Below are 25,853 nucleotides of genomic sequence, written 5' to 3'. Positions count from 1 at the left end.
GACTTCCCCCACAGAACTGCCACTGACAGAAACTTATTTGTTTATCATTCAGTTCTATGTAAACTATGTTCTATGTAAACTCCAGGGAACATATGTGTGTGAAAATCCCAGGATGGTTTCAGAGATGCTGGAACCACCACACATGGCACCAGACAATCACACCACATTCACAATCAATTAGATCATGCGTCTTAGCCAATCCATTGCCTTAATCAGTGTTTTCCAATCCACGTTTTTGCTCCTACCAGGAGCTGGGAGGACTGTTTGTCATGGAGCTGGGAGGGAGCAAAAACATGGACTGAGCTGGGTAACACTGGGCTAGATGAACAGTAAATTAACCTCTTGCCTCTTTGTACAGACAGTTTGCGTTAATGCACAGATGTACCTAATAAAGTGGCCACTGAGTGTACAATGATATTAAATATAAATATATAAAAATACATTTTATCATTGTTTCTAAGCGATTTCACAGTGAATTAACAACTAATTGCACAGATTATGTTTATGTAATCTATAAAGAGGCATTAACATGTCGAAATCTTACTGGACAGTATAATGCAGTGTGCATGAATGACAGCTATAACTCAAACTGGGTGCGTTCAAATGGACACACCCCCTTTTTCAGAGTGTAGCAGAGAGTGGCCAGATGATGTCTCTCACTCTGGCAGCAGGTGGCTTGCAGGCATCGTATCCTTCTCCAACAGATGTCTGAAAGCGTGACAAAGCCGTCACATTCGTTATTTCTGCTGACAATTTGGTCGGGCATCACTGGAGTCCAATTAACCCTGCGGGGGAGGTACCAGATTGGGCCAGGCCCCCCTACTCTGCCCCATCCCCATCCCAGGGGACACCCCCCCAAGCTGAGGTGACTGAACCAGCCATATTACTTTGCTGCCTCAGCCCATATGCAGGCCGCAGCTGATGGTGAGTGGTGCTGTTATCAAAGTCCGCCATGGGTTACAGGGCAAGGTCAGGCGCGGGGTGCCGTGAGTAGGATGACCTTGAATAGTATGTTCACAGGAGGGCCGCAGAGTAGGGCGTCCGCAGGAGGGCCCCTGAGTAGGGCGTCCGCTGGAGGGCCCCAGAGTAGGCCGTCCGCTGGAGGGCCGCAGAGTAGGGCGTCCGCTGGAGGGCCCCAGAGTAGGCCGTCCGCTGGAGGGCCCCAGAGTAGGCCGTCCGCTGGAGGGCCCCAGAGTAGGGCGTCCGCTGGAGGGCCCCAGAGTAGGGCGTCCGCTGGAGGGCCGCAGAGTAGGGCATCCGCAGAAGGGGCCCAGAGTAGGGTGTCTACAGAAGGGGCCCAGAGTAGGGCGTCCACAGAAAGGCCTCTAAGTAGGACGTCCACAGGAGGGCCTCTAAGTAGGACGTCCACAGGAGGGCCCACAAGTAGGGTGACCGCAAATGAGGGCCTCTGTGTAGAGGATCCACAGGAGCGCCCCCAAGCAGACCATCCTCCGGAAGGCCCCTGAATCGGGCATCAGCAGGAGGGCCTGCGAGTAGGACGTCTATAGCAGTGCCGGAAATGGGTGTTACTCAGTCACCGCCAGCAAGTCAGCCGCTCCGGTATGTGCAGAGAATGTGTGCAAAGATACTTCCATTTGTGGCAAAGGTAAATGGGGGAAGCAGCGGCACGTTCAGGCACATCCCACGCACAGACTGAGGGAGGGGGGGGGGGTGGGGGGGGCAGAATCTGTCTGGCAGAAAGATAATTGGCATCGATTCAAGATCCATGGTCACGACTTTTCAGTGGTATTTTTAAAATTTCGTTGCTGGAAGGGAGAATTCCTCCTAGGATGTTTGTATAGCAGTGGAATTTGGGGGGTGGGGGGCGTGGCCTGTTCACTGTAAAATGCTTCAGTGCCAGCTGTTTGCATCCTGTTGACTTGGGGACTGTTTCCATGGTAATAAGAGGGAGGACACTGCGTTGGAGAGAAGAGCTGCATATGAAATAGGCAAAAGAAGTAAGAATTTTCTGGAGAAGACATAGAATACACCCTGGCAAAGGATCAGTGAGCATCACATCTTAAAACAAGAAAAAAATATTAGCCAAAACTGATATCACAACCATTACTCTCATTTTGTTCATTCTCAGATGACCTACTGTAGGTATCTGAAGGAAACAACCACTATTAACCACATTACAACCACTATTAACACAGAATCAGCCCATTTTCTCCAAAAATATCTCCATTTGACATCACATGTCTTCCCTGATCTGTCCTGTGGTCTATGAAGAGTCGTCAGTGTCATGTGTTATTGTATTACTCAATAAGGTCAATACATTTTTATAATCTTTACAGTTTGACCCTTAACCTCTCAAACCCTGTCGTTATGGAAATGAGTAATAGTGCAGTATTAGCATAGTATATCATGGTATAGTACAGCATAGCATAGCATAGTATATAGTATAGTATAGTATAGTATAGTATAGTATAGTATAGTATAGTATCACTGAAACTGATAATTACTGGCAGCAATCCAAATGGCAGTAAGGAAGTCTTTTTCAATACATAGTCCTGCTCCGTGAACAATAAATTGCAACCCTTAATTACTATTCAACACCGATAATCACATTTTGCAAGAACATTCATTGAAAGCTATTTTTTCACACTGAAGACATACAGGGGTTGTACTGAATAAGATGTACATTCTGTGGTCTTTAAGCCATCTGCAGGGACAATTTTCATAAGCAAAGACATTGATTGTTCCTGTAAAAAAGAAACAAAAGTTTGTTCATGGTTACAAGAAGGAATATTACTTGTAGCAACTGAACTACCAGTTATTAACTTGAGGTGAGAAAAAAAGAAACCACCATTGTTAAATTAAACATGTTTATGTCAGTTTCTCACATTTTTTCTGGCTTATACTCTACACACAGTTTCGGGTATGAATTATGTCGGTTTTACATTTTGATACGATACTGCGATGGGCTGTGCATGCAATTTGAGGTGCCAAAATGCCCCCACATTACTTATACAAAACATAAAGACTCTAATTAATACTTTAGACAATCCTGGACGATATACAGAAGCACAGCATTAGACTATAATGACAATGAAACAGACGAGTAACCAAGTTACATTTTCCACAAGAGACACGGGAGTACAAGTGTTTCATTAAAGGGGGGAAAATGCTTTACATTTTTAAAGCCATTCTGTACGTAACATGTAAGTTAAAAGTACATTGCAGATGCTACTCTCTGTAATTCTAATGTTAAAAGCAGCAGGTGAGAAAATGCACAAAAAAAACTTGTCCTGAAAAATGATTTGATCAGAGGATGATGGATAAAGTGGAAATTTTACAGTCAGTAATCACAGTAATCACTGTGCAAATCACTCCAACATGAAGTTACTAATCTCTCTACTGTCGATGTGAAAAATTCTAATTTCCCCACGTGAGAGAGAAACCCATAGCCTCATGTTTTTAGGGATAAAGTTAAGCAATATCATTTAATTCGTACGAAACTAAAATCACAGTGCAAATTGGTACACGCCGATTTTGTTAGTAATCTTGTGATTCTCATATGCATGTTGGAAACAGAAAAAAATGAGCAGCGGTGATGTGGTCTTAGCCAGGGCTGGGCTCTGGAGCTGCAGAAAAGAACAGCCAATGGGTACTATGGTCTAAATGAACGCATCAGTCCCATGTAGAACGTCCCGGAAGACTGAGACTGACCAGCCTCGCACACCTGCAGACACAAAGCCTCTGGGGCTGTTTTCATCATGCAGGTACGACAGCTAGTTAGCAAAACAATCCATCGGCGATCAAAGATAAGACACAGGTAGGGTCACAAATGTTTACCGCGTTATATAGTGTTTAGGCTACATTACATCTACCGCCAACCCCACGATAAGTCCTGGTAGAGACCAGTAGTACAATATCATTTGTGATTGACTGAAATTGGACAGCCATAGTTATCACCGCACAGAGGCAAAAACAAAATTCAATAAAAATATACAAAACGAAATTGATGAAGAAAAATATAGGCGGACAGAACCGTGTGGCCGTTCTCTTCAGTTTCACAAAATTCTCAGTGTTTCCACACTGAACTTTCAGAACAAAACTCTCAGGAAAGGAAAAAACAAAACAGGAAAATGAGCTCACCATCATACAGAAAATATTGATGATCATAAGTCACATTTATTTATCACAGCACAGTTATTTCGTTTCTATTTTCGGCTGTTTACATCTTACACGCTAATTGTCGGGGTTGGTAGGGAGAAGATGTGTGGGGTTCACTGAACATGGAGCCGTCCTGCACTGGGCGGTCCATCAGCAGGCCGACCATCAAGACCAACGAGCCCCTGTGCTGTGTAACAAAGCCATCGGTTCTCCAGTCATGTTTCCAATGGTCAATGGTCAGTCAACGGTCTTCCATCGAAGGATATCCATTCGTCCATTTTTTTCCCGGGAAATCAGAGTGGTCAGGAGGGGGGCCTCCCTCTCCATGCCAGGAATGAGCCCCCAACTCCAAATGTGCGAGGCTCCCATTCAGTGTCCACCCTCGGACCGTGACTGCGGCTTTGAGTTCCGTGAATAACACTGTACAAGCGGCGTGTGTCGCTCACAGCGGTGCCAGTGCCCCCACCGATCCGTCATTAGCGTCATGGTAAAGAGGAAGCGTCTCTGAGCAAAATCCCAACAGTGCAAATCCCTAAATATCAGAAACGTATCCATGGGAACATGAATCCGGAACATTGTCAGGACTGACATGCAATACATGCAATAATCACTTTTTAATTAGCATATCTATACATTTATGTTACACATTTTCTCCTATCCATTCTGTATCCTTCCACCCCTGTGAAAGTTAATTAGCATATGTATACATTTATGTTACACATTTTCTCCTATCCATTCTATATCATTCCGCCCCTGTGAAAGTTAATTAGCTTATGTATACATTTACGTCACAAATAATTTCTTATGCATTTATACTTTTCCTCCTGTCTTTATGAACTGCAACTTGCAGAACGACCCCTGGAGGTAATCCACCAAATTAAAGAGATAGAATAAAATAGCAGTGAATGGTGCTCAAGAAAGGTGAAATGTGATCGTCTTTGAAGTTGGTCCTCCGCTGTGATATTAACCGGGCACTTTGGGAGATCTGGGGATTTTTCTTTACTGTACATTAATTCAAGTCACATTTTGGCTTGTGGCTTCACATACATGAAGGAGTTCTTACAGATAGTTCTCCATCAGCCATCTACGAGGATATTACGAGGAGCTTTTTATCATGACTGCCTACTGGCTCAACCAGCAAAAGTTTTGACCTCATGAAAAAGACCAGATTTTTCTTTCTGAATTTAACACGCAGCTCTATGCGTGATTAATTCATGTAGCGCCACTCACAAGTTTTAACATCTGAAAAATCCAATCGAGAAAACATAACTATGTGAGATCAGAGCTTGAATCGGGGACTTTTGATGTAATTGCCTCTAACGAGCTGAGCCGTTTCACAGGATCACCTGGGACCAAAACTGTTGAGTGGATTCCCACAAAGAGATGTTAATAAGCACAGCACAGGAGAAACATTGTGGGGAACGTGAGCTAGAATGACAATATTACCTTAACTGTCTCGTCTGCGACTTCCCCCCAGGCCATTAAGACCGAGCGCTGCTGTCTGCTTGCGTGTAACCAGTAATGACAACCTCTCTGCAGCTATCTGCACGTAAACAACCGGAGACACTTCTGTTCACGGGTTTGCCAACAGCTGGTCAGCAGAGAAGCAAATCCGCATGCAAAAATAAGAAACAATATCAATAAATAAAAATAAACGACAGAAACGACATTCCTGTTTCCTTTTACCTTCCTTTTTTTTTGCCCAGCCAGAGGCACAATGCACAAACACAGGTCCAGTGCACATTCCGCGTCCCAGTGCCACCGTAACGTCCCAGACACTGCCGTCAGGATGATGCCACATGATGACCCATGCAAACATGATCGAGCCCAGGAGTTTGACGAGACGTGCACGTGATTCAAGACAGGATTCCAGACAATTCCGCGGAAAAGATGGATTAAAAAAATCACAGACATGAGGTCCTATGGAGCGATATCTTTTGGAAGCACATTTTTGTAATCTAAATACAGGTATGTACATAAGCTCCCTGATTAAATACATTTTTACATAATATAATGGCCAAGTCCTGAGCCTCTAAGAGTCCTTTTATTGCCATTAAGTACCGTAATATGGGGCTACTGGGATTTTTAATAAAAAGTACTATTGTTAAAGTCGTCACATATATGGCCATGGTAGGGAGAAGGTTCCTTGTTTTTTTGTCCATTGATAAAATGTATCATTTTCTAATATACACCATTTTTATTATGCACAATTTCTATTATGAATATCTAGATGCTACTGAATTAGAAGACTCGGGGAGGGAGCTAGAGAGTCCGCGGGCGAGCCTTAGCCTCACAGGATGGATGGGATGGGGGAACGAGAGCGCCTCAGCGGACAAGGCGAGCCGTACGGCGAGGTTACTGGAGACAGTCTGAGGGCATTGCCAGTCACGCCCGCTATGTTGTTTAAGCTCCGGGATTTTTCGTATCCTTCGATGCGAGAGAATGCACAAGACACACGTGTAAGTCAATCCGCCCCTCGAGGAGGGGACAGGGACAGAGACAGAGGACGGCGCAACGGTACGATACACACGCCATGCACCACAGTCACACACATGTTCAGCAGTGCATGGAAACATGTCCACCAATCAGTTATACAGGCAGTCATATATATCCACAATGCAACAACATTTCGCAAACGGGTATTTTAAGTGCATCGTTTAAAAATAGATTCCATGAATCATTTTACCTTTCAATATTTAAATAGCACTTCATTATCATTAACAAATGCCCCCCCCCCCCCTGAATCTTAATTGACTAACATTAAGATCATGCACTTATAATTTGAATAATGAAACAGGATACAACCAAATTAATGAGCACATTTTTCACAAATCGTATCATGTTAAGAAGAAGCCGGGGTTAGCCTTTGTGACTCATTGGGTGTCACTGAACGTAGGACATGAGCTCTGCAAAAAGCCTCTCGAAGGCTGGAGAATCAGAGGCGGCTTAGCGACTTAGCATCAAGGATATAGGTTTAGCTGTTCCACCTTAAGACAGTGTGTACCCAGAATTCAGTGAATATCCAGTTGGATGAACTGGCAAAACACGCTGTGTAAAAGGCTTTTGGGTTGAAATGTAACAGCAATAGATGCATATGTTGGTTAATATAAGAAATGACCAAAGGTGGAGATTTGAGGTCCAGAGAGTACAAATCCAGACAAAGATTTTGTTTCAACCAACCGGTTGAGCACTCTGTGACTGTGACTCTTTATACTCAACCGGTTGGTTGAAACAAAATCTTGGTCTGGATTTGTACTCTCCGGATCTGAAACCTCCTCCTCTGGAAATGATCCATTGATCCTTGCAGGTTTCATAGTCACTTCTGTACTACAGGGTCCCGGCTGGCCTGGAGAGCTCCCCAGGGGGCACTTGGCCCAGCTTAGTGACACCAGTCCACCTGAACCATGTGTTTTTGGATTACGGGAGGAAGGTACGGAGAAAACATAGAGCAAGAGGTGGTATTCAAAGCCATAGCTGTGGAGGCGTGAGGCTGCAGTGCTGCCTGCTGTAAAGAATGACCCATCCAGCTGCCCATCTTCTAGCCACTTATCATGGGCCGGGTCACAGAGGGGCTGGAGCCTATTCCAGGCAGCATAGGACACAAGGCTGGGGTACAACCTAGGCAGGGTGCCGCTGTAAGGATGTACAGTACCAGTCGGAAGTCTGGACACAGCTGCTTTTAATGCACTCTCTATTTTAACTATGTTATTCAGCTTATAGTAAAAGGTCTCGAGGCAATGAAATAGACATTCCAAATATTGCAATGGCCAAGGGATGTGTTAGACATCTCAAAAATGTTCTCAAATTTTAGACTATTCAAAATAGCCCGCTTTTGCTACAATGACAGCGTTGCAGACTCTTGGCATTCTTTCAAGCAGCTTCAAGGTGTAGCCACCTGAAATGCTTCTCCAACAGTCCTGATGGTGTTTCCATAAGTTCTGGGCACAGGTTGACTACCTTGCTCTTACTACCAGCTCATCCCAAACCAGCTCTAGGTGGGGGGATTATGGGGGCCAGGTCATCTGTCACAGCACTCCGTCTCTTTCCTTACTCACAAGACATTTTCTGAAGAACCTTGAGGTATGCTTAGGGTCTTCATCTTGTTTCAGTAGCAGTGTCCAGACTGTTGACTGGTACTGTTTCTCTTACCTTAATGTTCTGTGCCACTTATATGATATATGAATTTTGGCATGGAACCTAGGCTCATTTGATCTAATGTATATACAATCTGTCATTGTCTGTTACAACTCTCTGCTACGGATTATTACCACTACAAGAAATTCCTGCCAGAAATGGAATCATAATGCATGGAATTATGGATCCCACGTCAAGTATTAGATAGAAAGTGTTAGCAGGCAGATGACGTGTTCAGCTTGGGCACTGACAGTGCCATTGGAAAATGCCCATAGTGACTGTTTCATAGCCAGTGTTGCAGTTTATAGTGGCATGTTCCTCAGAGTACTGCTACACATATGGCAAGAGCGAAAAATACAAGCATATGAATAAAACATTGAGATCGCCGAGCCACGCATTAACTCTGTGGGTGCTTAGGCAAGGGGGGAGGGTCGTCTGCCAAAGCGGTGACGGTTCGAAGGGCCGTGGCATGGCCGTTTAGAGAGCAGCGATGACATCATCCGTCCTCGTTGCGCGTTTAAAAGAGACTTCCTCTTGTTCATGTGTCAGACCAACAGAAGCAAGCAGAAGTTCTGAACCACAGATGGACGCGACAGCGATTAGTGGCGAACCTCTGAGTAGAAAGAGAATAAATCCTCCCGAGAAAACAGAAATGATGACATCTTGGGTAGCTACAGGAGGAAGCAGACACCCATTCCCTCGATTCAGTCGGGCATGACGCGGCATTCTTCTTTCCGAGACTGAACACACGATTTATCCGGGGGAGGGGGGGTTAGTGGACTCATCCTAGCTCTAATCACACAGACCTTGACAAGTGACATCTTAGAATCCCACAGGGACCTTCTTGGAACCTGGTAGGATTATGTATGACTGTTAAAATTCGGGTTTAAGATACCGTATCGCCATTTAAGGACATAAGGACTACGGTGAGACCCTTCCCCCCCCCCCTTCCTCCCCTTGCTGGCTTACCAGGCCAAAGAGAAGCCAATCTAAAATTATTTCTGTGGTTTAATGTTAGGCCAGTTTGCCTTACGCCCCCTAGAGGTTCATTTATTATTAGCTCTCCTCCATTGTTGTGCTGCTCATTATGTTGCGCTTAATTTAGCTTCCATCAGCCCGCGGTGCTGTCGCAGAGTCTTTTTTAAGCACTTTGGGCCATTTTGGCTATTTTATTTCTAAGTTCTAGAAACAAAACTTAACCCGATGCAGACTATAATTAATGATATGTCTGAACCTTAACTGCACTCCTAGGAGTCTCATTTGAAGCACTGTTGCCTCCGGCCTCCAAGGTCATGGGTTCAAATTCCGGCCTGCTCTGTGAGGGGAGTTTGCAGGTTCTCCCGTTATCATGTTGGGTTTCTTCTCACAGTCCAAAAAGATGCAGTCTGGTGACCTGGTGTCTATAAATTGCCATGGTGATAATGTGTGTGTCCTGTGATGGACTGGCATCCCATCCAGGGTGTCCCTGGCTTCGTACCCTGCCCTTCCCAGCACAGGCTCCAGGCTCATTGTGACCCCATACTGGATAAGCAGTTGAAAGATGGATAGATGGTATAAACTAATCCCCAGCTGGTTTCCATTTGTAGCACTGTGTTCTTGAGCATTATCAGTAAAGTCGTCATTAGGGTCGGCCTTGTGCAGTCAGCACTCTAGGGGAACTCTAACAAGTCCATAGGACATCCTCAGAACAACACTTTGGAACTTCTGTGGTCCCCCAGACATCCCTAAGAATCTTGCTGGCCCTTTCTGAGTTGTTCACCACAGCACATGGTGAGATCTTTCACCCTTATCTTTCCGAAGGGTTCTTGTTCTTCCACATAACACATTCTGCTCATGCCCTCCGTAATGACCTGCTAAGGTCATGATAATAATTTGTTAAATTAGTCCATTGATGTTTCCTCACATCAAATCTACTTGACTGTGTTTCATTTTTGGGCAAAAACATGATCAATTTCCAAAGAAACCCTGTCTGTCATACAGAAGATGCAAGTTGCAAATCATATATATCTTATTATTTCTATATGGAACCTGAACTATAAGATCTGTCTGGATTTATGTAATAATTATGCTCAGAGGAGCAGGAACAGGCTGGTTTTCTTATAATAATGACATGTTGAGGATGAGGCACAGTAATCTCAGCACTAGGAGAGGGGCCGTGAGTATGGCTTCTACAGCACAAATCTGGAAGCGAAGGAGGCCAGTGACCATCTCCTCCCATGGTGCAAAAATGACCCTCAATTGCCGGGGGAGGGGAGGGGAGGGGGGGCTGGTGTAGTTGAGATTAAAAAAAAAATCCTGTCAGAGCCATGCTTCTTCAGGCTCAGTGAGCACCAGGAAACACTGTGACCAGACACGATGTGAGCTTCCTGCCAGCGGGGGGCGCTCTTCAAAGGGGGGGCTGTGAAGCCACCTCTGAGTGAGGTCACCTAGCCACCAGCTGGCCCCATATACCGTCTACGGTGGTCAGGCTGCTGCTCCTCAGAACAGAGCACCTCTGGGTTGATGCTGTGTGTCATGGATTCTTTACAGACAGGCTCAGATTTCCAGAGGCAGACTTGGAGGTGCAGCACCTCAGTAAATATTCAGCTATTACCCTCACAAGGGTAATTACTAGTATTACAAGTAGGGGATGGGTAGTGTGCAGCAGGCCGGTCATTTGACTTCCTGTGCAATACGATCTTTCAGGGTCTGTGCTGTTTTTCAGGCAGAAGCTGCATTCAGGAAATCTCGTCCCACTAAGCTATTTCCATTCTCTGTGCATTCTGTTACTGACTCCCAGCATTCAGGAGGAAGCCTGCATGATAAAAAATGTATAAGGCTATATCAGTATATGGAATACTTATAAGGAACGGCCATATAAGGCATAACCACAAGGGACGACGTGTTGCCGTCGATGTCTGACAAGCACGGTTAATATTGTGACTCTCTCAGAGTGTCAGGCGTGTAAATGTACTGACCTTCCCCCTCCCCACACTCCTCCGGAAAGGTGGTTGTGCCTCCTAGAGTTGTGCTACTTTCCTGGGAATCGTGTGCATGATTAAGGTGTTTGAGACCAGGGGGAGCACAGTGTCTGTTTTCCTGGAGCCTGCTTTTTCAGTGATAGAACATCCCGCCCCCCCAGTGACATATGAATGACGACTTTCCCAGAATGCTTTGCAGAAACTGCACATGATATATGACGATTCAGAGGATGGGACCACACTGATGTGTACCTGCTCAGAGTCATAGTGATCAAGAATGTTCAACCCAAAGCCTTAGGACTGCATTTATAATAGCTAATGCTATGGGTTCAGTCCATCCATTTAAGATAGACTTTTGAGCTGGTATTGCTACTACCATTCATCCATCCATCCACTCATCCCACCCTCCCACTTCCATAAATACTTATGCAATACAGCTGTATTTCCCAATCCGGTCCTCAGGGATCCACAGCTGGTCCATGATTTTGCTCCCTCTGAGCTCCCTGTAAGACAGCCCACATTTTTGCTCCCTCCTATCTCTCGGTGGACTGTCTGTGGGTCCCCAAGGACCACATTGGGAAACACTGCGGTACAGGATCGCAGTGAGTCCATAATCTATCCCCAGAAGCATAGATACTGAGGCAACAGACCCCCCGGATGGGATGCCAGTCCATCACAGGGTACAGCTATTACTAATGGGTACTGTTTTGTTTCAGGGGTTCAAGGGTTTCAGGGGTGGACTGGAATGGATCATTAGGATTAAACGTATTAGAAGAGCCACGCACCGGACTTCCTGGAGCTGCTGTCCGTGGAGCAGGCGTAGTCGCTGGCCGCCAGCAGGAAGCATGTGCCGCCCGACCTGCGGTTCTTGTCCTGGCTGCTGGACCTGCGCATGGGCAGCCTTTCCTCGGGTGACATGGTGAGGTCACTTCCTCCACTGCAGTCACCTGACAACACTGGCCAAAGCACTGCACCATTTAGGGAACGAGATGCAACACGACAAACACCAACATCAAACGTGCACTGCGGTGACAGCCCATGCTCAAAGAAAAACAACAGCTGTGGTCAATGGGGAGCATCCATTGACCACTGAGTACTACAGTGTTAGATATACACACTTAGCTACAATACTGCATAAAGAAATGCACTCATTAACGTTAGCTCTCAATGCTACGGATATATTTACTTAACATTTTTTGTGCGTTAAGTAAATGACAAATAGATTTTTTTTATTTCAAACAAAAAAAAAATCATTTGTGCAATAAATGCATGCATCGCACGCAAGAGTGTGGTGCAGCAAAACCGGGTCCTCGCATGTGCCCGTGGCACATGGCCGGTTATAGGCAACGAGCTCAGCTCACAGTGCGATGCATCTGCATTCGCACATCAAACATCAAACATCCGCATATCAAACAAAAATTCATAGGCAAAATCTCAATGAAGCTGGTAGTGCAAATTCTGCCTCAGCGTGCCTTTTTTAAAACAATATTCAGTCACTTTATACCTCAAATTACTTACTTCTATTTATAAGTTATATCCTGTGAAACACTGAGATCCTGTACTCAGCACAATTAGTCTTTCATACATTGTCTTGTAGTTAGCAGAACTGGGTCTTACTGATAAACACTTTAAAGGTGTCCTAAACGACTTCTGTCCATTGTTGATGATTGCCTTGGTTACCGTTGAGTGACACACCCTTCCGCCTCACCTGATCTGTTGCACTCCAGCACCCGGTTTCCCTTGTTGTGGCAGGTTTCCACCTGGGTGCTGTTGCACCCTATATTATGCTCTGCCTTGCAGTAAGTGGGTGACCCCCCCTGGGCCGTTTGAGGGATGTGCTTCTTCCTCTTCTTGGGCAGCTTCTGCTTGGCCATGGCCAGTGAGTAATACATCCCAAAGTTGTTGACGATGACGGGCACAGGCATGGCGATGGTCAGCACCCCTGCCAGAGCGCACAAGGCACCCACCAGCATGCCTGACCATGTCTCAGGATACATGTCGCCGTAGCCTAAGGTGGTCATGGTGACGACTGCCCACCAGAAGCCAATGGGGATGTTTTTGAAGCGCGTGTGGTCGCTGGCTGTAGGGTCATTGGGGTTGGCGCCGATGCGCTCGGCGTAGTAGATCATGGTGGCGAAGATGAGGACGCCCAGCGCCAGGAAGATGACGAGGAGCAGGAACTCGTTGGCACTGGCTCGCAGCGTGTGGCCCAGGACCCGGAGGCCGACAAAGTGGCGGGTCAGCTTGAAAATCCGCAGGATCCTCACGAAGCGGACCACCCGCAGGAAACCCAGCACGTCCTTGGCGGCCTTGGAGGAGAGCCCACTCAGGCCCACCTCCAAGTAGAAGGGCAGAATGGCCACAAAGTCTATAATGTTCAGGACGCTCTTGACAAATTCCAGCTTGTCTGGGCTGAAGATGACACGGACCAGGAACTCAATGGTGAACCAGAACACGCAAACGCCCTCCACATATGTCAGGGCTGGGTCAGTCTCGATCTCGTAATGCGGCCCCAGGTCTGTGCTGTCGTTTCTTATCTGCTCCGTCTTGTTGATGATCTTGTTGAATGCCTCGTGGGTCTCCAGGCAGAAGGTGGTGATGGACACGAGGATGAAAAACAAGGATGCAAAGGCCACAAACTGTGAAGGACGACAGAACAAATTAATCATCAAGCTCCTACCACTAAAGTCTAGCAGCTTGGAAACAGCTAATGGAAGGAAGTCACTTAATGAAGTGCTATGATAGTCTAGTTCTCTTGATGCAGTGTTTTTAGCTGTTAACACATTCATCTAATAAGGTCCACCTGCCAAACATGAGTCGAACACCTCATTGGTGCAATAAACTTGGTCTATTGGGGATTTGTTGATGGTTGTTAAACTACCGTAACTAATCTTTAAAAAGACGTTCTTATGATCGACTGAGGGAGGACCTTGGACCCACCCTGTCCATTAAAGCCAATGTGAAGGCAATCTGTCATCACAGAATTCCAGCTTTGGGATTCATTTGCTCCCAAGTAACAACTGGAGCAAGGCTGATTTGTCTCTATCGCACTGTTCTTCTCGGGTATTGACCTCCTCCAAGTCAATACCCTATTGCCGCTTCCCAAACTGCTGCGGACTGCATCGACGCGGTCAAAATGAGGACACCGGTAATGAGGTGATCTTTCTTCATGGTGCAGTGTACTGACCTTCTGCTTTCCTTGTCCATGTGGCCTTCTTCTGGATACTCTGGTTCTCTGACTGTCCTCCTACAGTTTATGTGAACTGGTGACTCACAATGAGTTTGTGTATGCATGAGTGAGTGCACTCTGGACTGGCATCCCATCCAGGGTGCCTCCTGCTTTGTGTTCTGCCCCTCCTGGGGTGGTCTCCGGGGTCACTTTGACCCTGTATTAGATAAGCAAGATGGATTGGTAGAAGTTGTTTGGTTGAGTTTACACTGTATAAGCCCTCTGTTAGTGTTACTTGACCCATCAATATGCAATTTTACACTAGGCCAGGACTTACTATTTATAAAGGCACACAAATTTAACAGAGTTCTCTTCATTTTGGTCACAGCCTGAGCTGTGAAACATCACTTGGTTAAGGGAAACTCTCTTCAGTATGCAGCCAAGCCCGGTCATCTCTTAAAACGCCCAACAAACTGCTGAGGGTTTTCTTACCATCTTCACATCTCGATTTATAGCTGCACAATTCAAGGAGCACAGCTGTCTTGACTGTGGTTGAAAGCCCTACCATCTATCCATCTTCCACAACTGCTTATCCAGTACAGGGATTAAGCGAGCTTGGAGCCCACCCCAGAAAGCCTAAGGCAGCGAACACCCGTGGAAGACGTGCCAGTCCATCGCAGGGCACACACTCAGACACACCAACTGCATGTTTTTGGAGTGCGGGTGGAATCTGTAGTCCCTAGAGGGAACTGTTTAGAAACATACGAACTCCACACACACGTAACACAAACCTGGAAGTGTGAGACCACACTGATATCCCTCAGCTGCTGTTCTGAGCATGATGCAATACCCAATGACTGCTTGCTGTGTGGAATGAAAGCCCAGCATTTGGGTAAGTAATGCTTCACTCTACGGTCAATCAGAGGTGTTGTCCGAAACACTTCTTCTTGAAACCCAAGCAGAATGTTACATCATGCTCTATGAAAGGCTCCTCTGCTATATATCTTCCTGCACACACACATGCATTTATGAATATATTCATTTATCTCCCCGTCCTGCTCCGACAGCTCAGGGTCGTACTGACCCTGGAGTCTGAGCCAAGAAGCAGAGGGTGTAAGGCAGCACGCATCCTGCATAGGATGCCAGTCCACCGCAGGTACCCACACGCATGCAGTCACGCAAGGGCAAGCCAGTGACACTGGTTCACCTGAGCAGCATGCTCTTGGAACGTGGGTGGGCACCTGTACTGACAGAGGGGGAACATGCGAGCTCAACTGGCACAGAGCTGGAGCTGGAGAAAGAGCGAGTGGGAGAGCAATATAGATCTCTGAATGTCAGGAAGAGGATGACTGCGCCCTGCGATGGACTGGCATCCCAGCTAGGGTGGCCCCTGTCTCATGGCCTGCGCTTCTTGGTATTAGCGGTAAAGCAAGAGCCAAAATTACAACACAAACCAAAATTAACCAATAAGTAAACAGATTTAAAAAAGTATATAGTAGCTGAAGTAGGTAGTGTCAATATATATATATTAAAAAATTAAATATTGCTACTGCCTAGTGCTCCCAGTCATGCAGTCCTTGGCTGTGCAAACAGGCAGACTTTACTGGATCCATGTTAATGTTATTACAGAGATATTTTATTCGTAACAACAATTTAAATGTCATGCAGCCGGCGAAAGTGTCACCGGGAGTGATATTGACTGTCTTGTTTTGGTCAACCCGCAGCTGGATACAGATGGCATTTCATCCTGGGGGGGGCAGAAACCAAGATCCCCCAGGCAAAAGGCCTTCCTCTGACCCCCCCTTGTTGGTCCCAGTGTTTCTCCTAAATTTATGAACTGCCCTGGGGGAGACGGAGACGCCCTGTGACTGATGAGGATACATCAGCGACCACAAAGCACCTGCAGTGCATGACATGCTAAGAATTGCTGAAAACCCTTTAGCGCTTAGCAGTGCATTGCTACAGGTTTGTGTGCGTCAAATAAGAGAAAGGGGCCATTACGTGTCCTACAATGGACGAGCGTCCTGTCCACGGTGTCCCCTGAGGAATCGGCTCCCAGAATACACTTAAGCAAAAGGAATGACAAAATGAATTCTCACGACTATCAACACACAGTTATTTCAAAATCTGTTAGCTGTTAGCAGGAGCTATCGTTGTATGCAACAAATGATGAAATGTTACAAAGAAAACAGCTGGTAATTAAAAGCAGTGCAAAACTGAATAAAATGCAACATTAGGGAAATGGTCATAATCTTTAAGGGGTTTGTTTCAAATCAGTTACATCCTTACTTTTATTGTAATGTGAAAGCGTAAAAAGGAACTTGGAATTTGCAGCTTGCTGGATATTTACAGCTGGCACATTGGCATACATATTTACATATGAATATTTACAGATGGGATATTTACATATGAATGTTTACAGTTGGCTTCTTCCATATTAATGGGGTTATCTCAATATATGGCTGGAAAATAATGGGCCTGTAGTTTGAATTTCACTTTGCTTTTTTTTCCTTGTGATTCTTACTTCCTACAACCACGATGACTAAATTAATTAGAACGTTAATAACATGCTGAGAAAAAATTGTACCCAGGTATTCAATAAGGTCATTGTGATAAGAGGGTAGGGTAGGGTGGGGTGGGGGGGGGGGGGGGCAGAATGACTGCTATTGTGACGTCATCAGCGGCTACCAGTAAATGACCCATGTTTAAAGCCACCGTCCCCTCATTTCCGCTTGGTTAGGTCCTCTCCGTCTCTGCACCACTGGTGGTCACATCATACATTTTTAATGAAAGTAAGCCTTTTTAAATGTCAGGTCTTCCTCTTTTTTTGCGAATAGCATACAGTTTTCATGAGCCAAAGAGCCCTTCGGATAATTTTGCAGGCTTCTAAAATATGAACAGGAAGGAGAAGAGAAGGATCTGAAAACAGGGGGATGTGATCTCATTCTGAGTGCAGGACACTATGAGAGCAGAGTACGCAAAGCCAAAAATACACACGTCATGATGAAAGCTGCAATTACAGATAAAAGTTCATATAAAAGCATGTTTAGGTGATTCTAAATCTTTTCCTTTACAGATTTATTTACTGCTGACTGCTAAAAATTCAGGATACTTTACTTAACAAAGCAGCCTTCGGCACGAGTGGTAATGCCATCCATCCATCCATCCATCCCTTTATTCGTCTTGCAACCACTCACTGCTTCCCTGGTCAGGGTCATGGGCGTAATTTACAGAGCAGGGTAAAATAAACATCACTCTGAATTATCCACACTTTGCCCAAAAAGGAATCTTCTGAATGCAAACCTCAGTATACATATATATGTTTATGATTTTATACATTCTGATGGAAGACAGGCCGTATTACAGGTGAGAGTTGGATTTTACTGCTATTAACCTGAAGGTTATACAAGGTAATCTTACACATATACTCCCCCCCCCCCCCCCCCCGGCCCCAAATGATATTTCAGCAGTCACTGCACGCATTCAGGATCAGGGACAAACCTGGTGGTTTTTAATTAGGCCGTAGCCAATTGAAATCAAACCGCCCAGAGCCCCCTGAGTGCTCCCCTGACCCCCCCCCCAGATGAAGCCCGTGCTGAATTTCTGATACGGCCGTGTCGCGGCACGACCTTTTGTGAGCAGGCGTGCAGGTGGTCAAGTGAAAATGAAGCAACGTCTGAGCGGCTTGAGTGAAATAATCCGTGCCTCTTGTGCCCTTGCTTAGTCACACAGGTACACTCTGGCCCGGATTAACCATATGGGCACTTGGGCATGTGCCTGGGGGCACAGTGTCCTCTGGGGGCACCAAGCAGAACAGCCCCCCTTTTAACAAATTAATGTGATTTAATATCTAATATATTTAATATGATCATTATATTGTTTTTTTTTAATATGGCACTGATGTAAAAGCCTATGCAACATTCATGAGCCACCAATCAGCTCCATTTGAAGTCATGTGTGCTGTCGTTGCCCTGGGGCACTTAATACTGTGAATCCGAACCCTGGGTACACTGTATATCCGAAAGCATGTAGATTCCCCAATTAATTTGAGGAAATGCCTAATTAAGCCACACGCATTGCTGACGCACACAGTCACGAAAACTCCTGCAATGAACATTAGCAGCAGAACGGGTGGTTGTACAGATGAGGTCAGTGACAATCCACCTGGCACCACCATAGGACGCCATCTTTCCCGACAAGTCAGTGTGCCACCTTCCTGCGCTGCTAGAGCCGCCCTGGTCAACCACGAGCAAAGTGATGGTGAAAGTTAAAACGCCTGGGAGCAAGTTCAGTTACAGAGTGGTCGCCACACAAGCTCACAGAAAGGGACCTGATCACCCAACATCAATACCCAACCTGAATGGCAGCAGATCCCACCAGCAACGCTCCAACATCTAATGGAAAGCCTTCCCCGAGTAGAAGTTATTACAGCAACTAAGGGTAGACCATCTGCATATTTGTACCCTTGGTTTCGGAATGGATAAGCAGGGGTCCACATACTTTTGGCCAAGTCATGTGTCTGTCTGCTGGCCCCCTACTACACAACACAAGAGTAGCCTGTCTCTGAACGAAGGTAGTGCCCCCCAGTGGCTGAGCAGGAGTAGATGGGAAACCTTGTTTCTCCTGACCAGCCTTCACACTCCATGCTATTACGTCTCAACTGACGGACCTGATTGAGTAGAGGTGAAAAGCGCCGCTCCCAGATGCTGACTCGTTCGGCGATGTACAGCGGCGTCCCAGTGAACAAAACTTACACGATTAGTTTTCCTTTCACTTCCAATTAAGTGCAGCAGCGTAAACAGGAAGCATTAATCGGATCAGACAAGTAAGCATGGCAAGAATTAATCGCTTCTGGGCCTGATGGATGTGTGCTTATATGCAACTAATTCCCTTCCAAAATGTATACCCTTTTCAAATAAAATCTAATATGTCAAACTCCTATGTAAACAACAGAAGTTGTTTGTCCAGAGACATACTGTTATGTGCCTGTGTAGCTCAATGGTCTAGAGTGTTTGGGCCATGTCCAGAAGGTTGTGGGTTCAAATCCCACAGCTAGCAGAGTAATCATATTACCACTTATCTCTTAAGCAAGGCTCTCAACCCCAACTACTGCAGGGGTGCTTTATGCCAGTCGGCCCTGCTCTCTGACCCAAAAAAATATAATGAGAATAATAATGTTGACTCCATAATACAGCTCATGCAAGTGCACCAAACGTTCAGCAACACTTTACTTGAAGCAGTCTACATAAGGGTGACATGTAACCGTCATAAGAATGACATGACACATGTCATGCACATTAATGACACATTATTGATGTTTATCACTGTTGTCATAATGTGTCATTCAGTTCCAAAAACCGAATGACACATTATGACACCAGTGATGTTTATGACAACAGTCATAAATGTCAATAATGTGTCATTAATGTGTATGACATATGTCATGTCATTCTTATGACGGTTACATGTCAGCCTTATGTAGACTGCTTCAAGTAAAGTGTTACCAAACGTTCTACTAATGTCTGAATGTGAAAAGCTTCATATCTGTCTGTCGATCTGGTGCCGAAAAATCCTTGGCTCTGCTCCACAGAAATTCCCACTTAGGTACAGCCCCCCCGCTACTCTTCTGACGGCCGACACAGCAAACCCAACCAATCAGCCTCCCTGCATCCACACTTACTCTGGACGGCCACCATCTGCTCAGCACTATTTTTACTCTGCATTCCATGCTTCCTCCTGGAAAGCCGCCTCTTACCGGGATACACGTTTCCACGCTCTCTTGGCACAACAAGCAGACTGGCAGTCAATGTCGCACCTATCAAGGTCATGTGACATCATTGCCCCCGTCGGGAACTTTACTAGTTCCAGCGTAATCCCTGAAGCTCACTGGTCTGGCAGAGTGATGTCACGATTCGCCGTTGAGCAAGGTCCTTAACTCCAATTGCTCCAGGGATCCTGGCTGATATTACGAACTGATCCTCATTTGTACATCACTTTAGACTAAATCATCTGCTAAATGATTCAATTTAAACATAATGTAAGGTAAAGGCATTATCTGCATATCTATTTGCATTCCCGAGAAAGCAAGCGTGTCAATATGGCGTCACCATTTGCTGTTTAGAGTCCTCGGGATTCCTTGGCACTCTGCGTTCGCAGTGTACAAAGCGCTCGCTTAATACTGGGAAACGTCTCCGTTAAGGCAGGCCACATCCATAGAATTAGGGCCCTCCCTGCTGACGCTCATATGGCTGTCCACATGTCACCAAGGGGGCCTGTATACCAGGCGCTTCCGAGCTGACGTCTCAAAGCTGCCGTTTTAAATATGAGCTTAAATGAAATAATCTGCAGAAACCGGACAGATGAAAACACTAACTTCGGCATATTAACAGCCAGCAAGCAATATGTTTCAGGCTCTGTACCATGTATTCTGCGTGGCATACTGATTCAGTCTTGCCACGTACCACCTGGGCTGTTTGAATCCTGCTCCTGCTCTGTGTGTGTAGATTGCATGTTCCCATAAACTCTAGCTTCCTACTGTAGTCCAAAGACATGCAGCTTGTCTGATTTGCCCTTATAAAACTACCCATGTGCATCTTGGGATAGGCTCTGGGGTTACTGCAACCCGGTACTCGAAAAACAGTTGAAAGACATATGATCTCTGTCAACCTTCTGGAATTTTCTGTGTTTGGACTCAAAGGTCAGGCTTGCAGTTTGTCATGTTGCAGCAGGGGGCATGGTGACTAAGGAGCTAGACCCGTAAAACCAAGTATGCATGTCGTGGCTCTTCTGAAATGCAAAACCTCCAGTAAACAAACCCAGCTGCAAACGTCAGCAAAACCCGGTGGCTCTTTGGATGAACAAGTCAGTTGAACATCTAAACACATAACTTATGGGGGAAAGAAGTACGCATAAGAAACGTCTTCAGTCCTTATTTATATCCTGTACAAACAATCAGAACGAATTACATTACCTATTATACCTCAGATCACAAAACGCATAATCAAATATGGCGGAACTGCCAAGCATATGACAGAGTACATGAATTGAAATATATAGTCAAAGAAACGGTATGGAGGTACTGTAATGCTGCACCCCCCATCCCTGTTGGTAAAGTATCCCCTGTTTGAGCACCTGTACCTCGAAAAGGCTGTGCATGGCACTGATTGTCTGGTTCAGATACATTAACAGGAATTTTTTGCTGATGAGGAATTCCCCCCACCCCAGCCCCACGGAGTGGGTGTGGTCAGTGCTGTGTCACCACCCAGTCACACCATCTGCACGCCATAAAATCTGGATGTTAACAGGAGACCATAACCCCAACACACCAGGTTACCATGCAACACCGGAGGGCAAACAGTAAACCACCACTGTGTGTCACCCTGCCAGATCTGTAGTCATACGAACAAGACTGAACTGTACGGGGTTGTGATAAAATAAAAAAAAAATGCTTGCAAATCTTCAGATAAGCAGTGTGTAATTCTCATCAGGATGTAGTAAATATATACATATATTTGCACAGTCTGAGGTCTCAGTGCAATGTAACACCACAGCAATCAGTAAATTATGACTCATAGTTTACAGAATGAGGCAATTCGATTCTGACAATTATAAAGTGCCATAAAACACACTGACTCAGAGAATTGCCTGTTCAAGTTTGCTTCATCTCACCTCCTAGCATCTTAAGTGGAAAAGGTCACAGTGAAGGAGACACCCAGGACAGGATGCCAGTCCATTGCAGGGGACACACACTGTCACACACAGTCACACACCACTGGCACTAGGACAAGCTGAGAAGACACTGGGAGAATGGGCAAACGCACACACAGACATACACCCATGCACACACACACACACACACACAGACATACACCCATGGACATGCACACACACACACACAGACATACACCCATGGACATGCACACACACACACACACACACACACACATACACCCATGGACATGCAAACACACACAGACATACACCCATGGACATGCACACACACACACACACACAGACATACACCCATGGACATGCACACACACACACACACACACACACAGACATACACCCATGGACATGCACACACACACAGACATACACCCATGGACATGCACACACACACACAGACATACACCCATGGACATGCACACACACACACACACAGACATACACCCATGGACATGCACACACACACACACACACACACAGACCTACACCCATGGACATGCACACACACACACAGACATACACCCATGCACACACACACACACACCCATGGACATACACACACACACACAGACATACACCCATGGACATGCACACACACACACACACACACACACACAGACATACACCCATGGACATGCACACACACACACAGACATACACCCATGGACATGCACACACACACACACAGACATACACCCATGGACATGCACACACACACACAGACATACACCCATGGACATGCACACACACACACAGACATACACCCATGGACATGCACACACACACAGACATACACCCATGGACATGCACACACACACAGACATACACCCATGGACATGCACACACACACACAGACATACACCCATGGACATGCACACACACACAGACATACACCCATGGACATGCACACACAGACATACACCCATGGACATGCACACACACACACAGACATACACCCATGGACATGCACACACACACACAGACATACATCCATGGACATGCACACACACACACAGACATACACCCATGGACATGCACACACACACACAGACATACACCCATGGACATGCACACACACACAGACATACACCCATGGACATGCACACACAGACATACACCCATGGACATGCACACACACACACAGACATATACCCATGCACACACACACACACACAGATACGCGTGCACATGCGCTTCCAGGGTGGGATGAATCACATTTAATCCCAGTGTTGATATTGTATTAAAATGACGCTGCTGTTTTAATGACTTTAAATTCAGTGACTTGTTAAGACACACAGTGGAGGATGAGGGATCCTCCAGCCGCAGCATCCAGCAGGGCAGCCCATCCATCCCTTGGCTCTGCTAACTGGAAGCATCGACTGAGTGGCGTCTGCTGGGAAACCACACACCAGCTGCCCCCCTACCCACCTCGCCCCCGGCTCACCAGTGTTTGCCACTTTTGTCAGATGCCGATCGCATATTTACTGGTGTAGTAACCCTGTTGAATGAGAGGCTCTCCGGACAACAGCCGGTGACCTTTGAACTCTTGGGCCCAGGCTACATGCTTCAGTGTACAACATTGTGGACACAAGCACCATTTCTCCGCCCTCAGTGCTGACTTCCTGCATGGGAATCCATGTGGCGATTCTTAGAAGCCACAGAGGACACCCCAGTCCATCAAAGCACCGGGCCCAGATCCAGCTCCAAGAATGAGGAATCTCTACAGGGGCCCACAAGGGGTGGTTGGGTTCAAAAAGTCCACCTCAAAAAAAAAATCTTGGCCTGCTTCCTTCCTGTTTACAATAGTAAAAAAAAATCCGGGGTTGCTTGGCGACAGCCCAGCCGTGGGACCAGCCAAGCTCGTGATTGGGTGTGCCAGGCCAACTGTGTCCCCCCCCACCATGGAGCTAGGCCAGCAGAGTACTCACAGAGTCCCCCAAACCACATGTTTCAGCAGCAGGAGGAGACCGGATCAGAACTGACGTGCCTGGGGCTCTGAACTGAAAACCCAGCCTAATGGGTCATCATAGCCCTTTTCATCAGACCATTCAGATCAGCGCTGAAAGCACCAATGGGAGATGTTTCCTAAATGAAAGCACCGTGTAATCGAGGAGAAGGAGGTTTGACAGGTCTGGGTAGGAATGAGCATGGCAAAGAGACCCAAATCACAAAACGCCATGGTCTCAACACCCTTCCTGGTGCCATCTGCTTTATTGACAAGGCACCTGCCTCTCATTATTGTCTAGTGCCATGGAAATGCTGAAGATGACCTTGTTTATAGAAGTGCAGGAGCAGGAGAGAAGAATAGGCACCTGAGTGTACGAGACCCAGAGGGGAGCAAGACCCAGCCTTGCCAGACCTTGCACCGCTGCAGTTGGCCTCCAGGCCCCCCCACTGCTCATCCTCACACCTTAGTGCCATTGAAGACCTGCAGAAGATCACGGCGAATGTGTGACTTTTCATTACCTGGGTACCTGTGAAAACAGGGCCTTGTGGCTTCACTGGATTCCGGGTGCAAACCACCCTTATCCCTGGCAACTGCCCCATTGATAAAAACACACAGACCTTTCATTGACTGCCAGGGTCCCTCGGGAACAAAGCAGGGCGGAGGGAATAGAAGACAGTATATTAAGGTCACCTTGAACCCGCCCCTTTCCAGCAATTACCTTTTAATAGCCCCAGGGGGCAACTGACAGGTCAGAGTGAACAAGAGACAGAGCAGACCACATAGACAGGGGTGTCGGTATACTCTGTGGGCATTTCGGTACACAGCAGTAACACAGTGATGGGGTGTCAGTCTACTGGGTGGGCATTTCAATACACCACAGTGACACAGTAATGGGGTGTCGGTGTAGTGGGGGTACATTTCATACGACACAGTAACACAGTGATGGGGTGTCGGTGTAGTGGGGGTACATTTCATACGACACAGTAACACAGTGATGGGGTGTCGGTGTAGTGGAGGTGCATTACAGTACGACACAGTAACACAGTGATTGGGTGTCGGTGTAGTGGAGGTGCATTTCAGTACGGCACAGTAACACAGTGATTGGGTGTCGGTGTAGTGGAGGTGCATTTCAGTACGACACAGTAAAACAGTGATTGGGTGTCGGTGTAGTGGAGGTGCATTTCAGTACAACACAGTAACACAGTGATTGGGTGTCGGTGTAGTGGAGGTGCATTTCAGTATGACACAGTAACACAGTGATGGGGGGTTGTGTATTAGGTGCCTGATAAGGATGAGTAGATCCCGTCCCACAGCCTTGGGTTATTTGTGTGCTGTTTGTATTTTAATGGCCCTGCACCCTGATTGTATAAACATCCCATATGATATTACTTAGTCCATCCAGAGGTGTTGAATCCCCTAATGATTTTGCAAATGTGATGACACTTCAGTCTTTATGGCTACGCGGATCAGTGTTACGCCGAATCACTCTGCACACCCTGTGTCTTATGCCGCACACTCAGCATCTAACTTTCACGCCGCATGTCATGTGACTCCGCATTGAACCGTGGAGCCAGAGACGGCGAGATATGCTGCGATCCAGACATTAACATGACTCAGGCGCCGTTCTTCACAGACATGAATGGCTGATGGTTTGCGCTTGGGCGACGCTCAGCCTTTGTGTTTAGCCTCGAAAAGCTGCAAACGTTGCGACGAGGGAATTGACTGAGGCAGTGTTTCACAGTAAGCATCGTCAGACCATACTGGTCCGGTGGGAAGAGATTCAGTGTTTTAGCAC

At 46.4% G+C, this 25,853-nt stretch overlaps 1 protein-coding gene across 8 annotated transcripts in view; it reads right to left on the bottom strand.

Moving 5' to 3' along the window:
• Positions 1–1,743: 1,743 nt before the first annotated feature.
• Positions 1,744–25,853, bottom strand: part of kcnc2 (potassium voltage-gated channel, Shaw-related subfamily, member 2) — a 56,790-nt gene continuing 32,680 nt past the window's right edge. The window contains exons 2-5 of one of the 8 annotated variants that reach the window (XR_002841186.2): positions 12,922–13,852; positions 11,999–12,181; positions 5,566–6,546; positions 2,821–4,651 (exon numbers count right to left, since the gene is read on the bottom strand). Coding sequence is in view for 6 of the 8 variants with exons in the window: in XM_023836788.2 (XP_023692556.1) it covers positions 6,410–6,546; positions 11,999–12,181; positions 12,922–13,852 (1,251 nt within the window). In the remaining 2 variants the exon portion in view is untranslated. Of the gene's footprint in view, positions 1,935–2,820; positions 6,547–11,998; positions 12,182–12,921; positions 13,853–25,853 lie in introns of those variants that run through there. The other 7 variants (XM_023836792.2, XR_011989631.1, XM_023836790.2 and 4 more) reach the window with 7 other exon arrangements.

This window comes from Paramormyrops kingsleyae, chromosome 1 (genome assembly GCF_048594095.1).
Source record: "Paramormyrops kingsleyae isolate MSU_618 chromosome 1, PKINGS_0.4, whole genome shotgun sequence".
Classification (NCBI taxonomy): Eukaryota; Metazoa; Chordata; class Actinopteri; order Osteoglossiformes; family Mormyridae; genus Paramormyrops; species Paramormyrops kingsleyae.
This window is presented reverse-complemented; position numbering and strand designations above follow the sequence as displayed.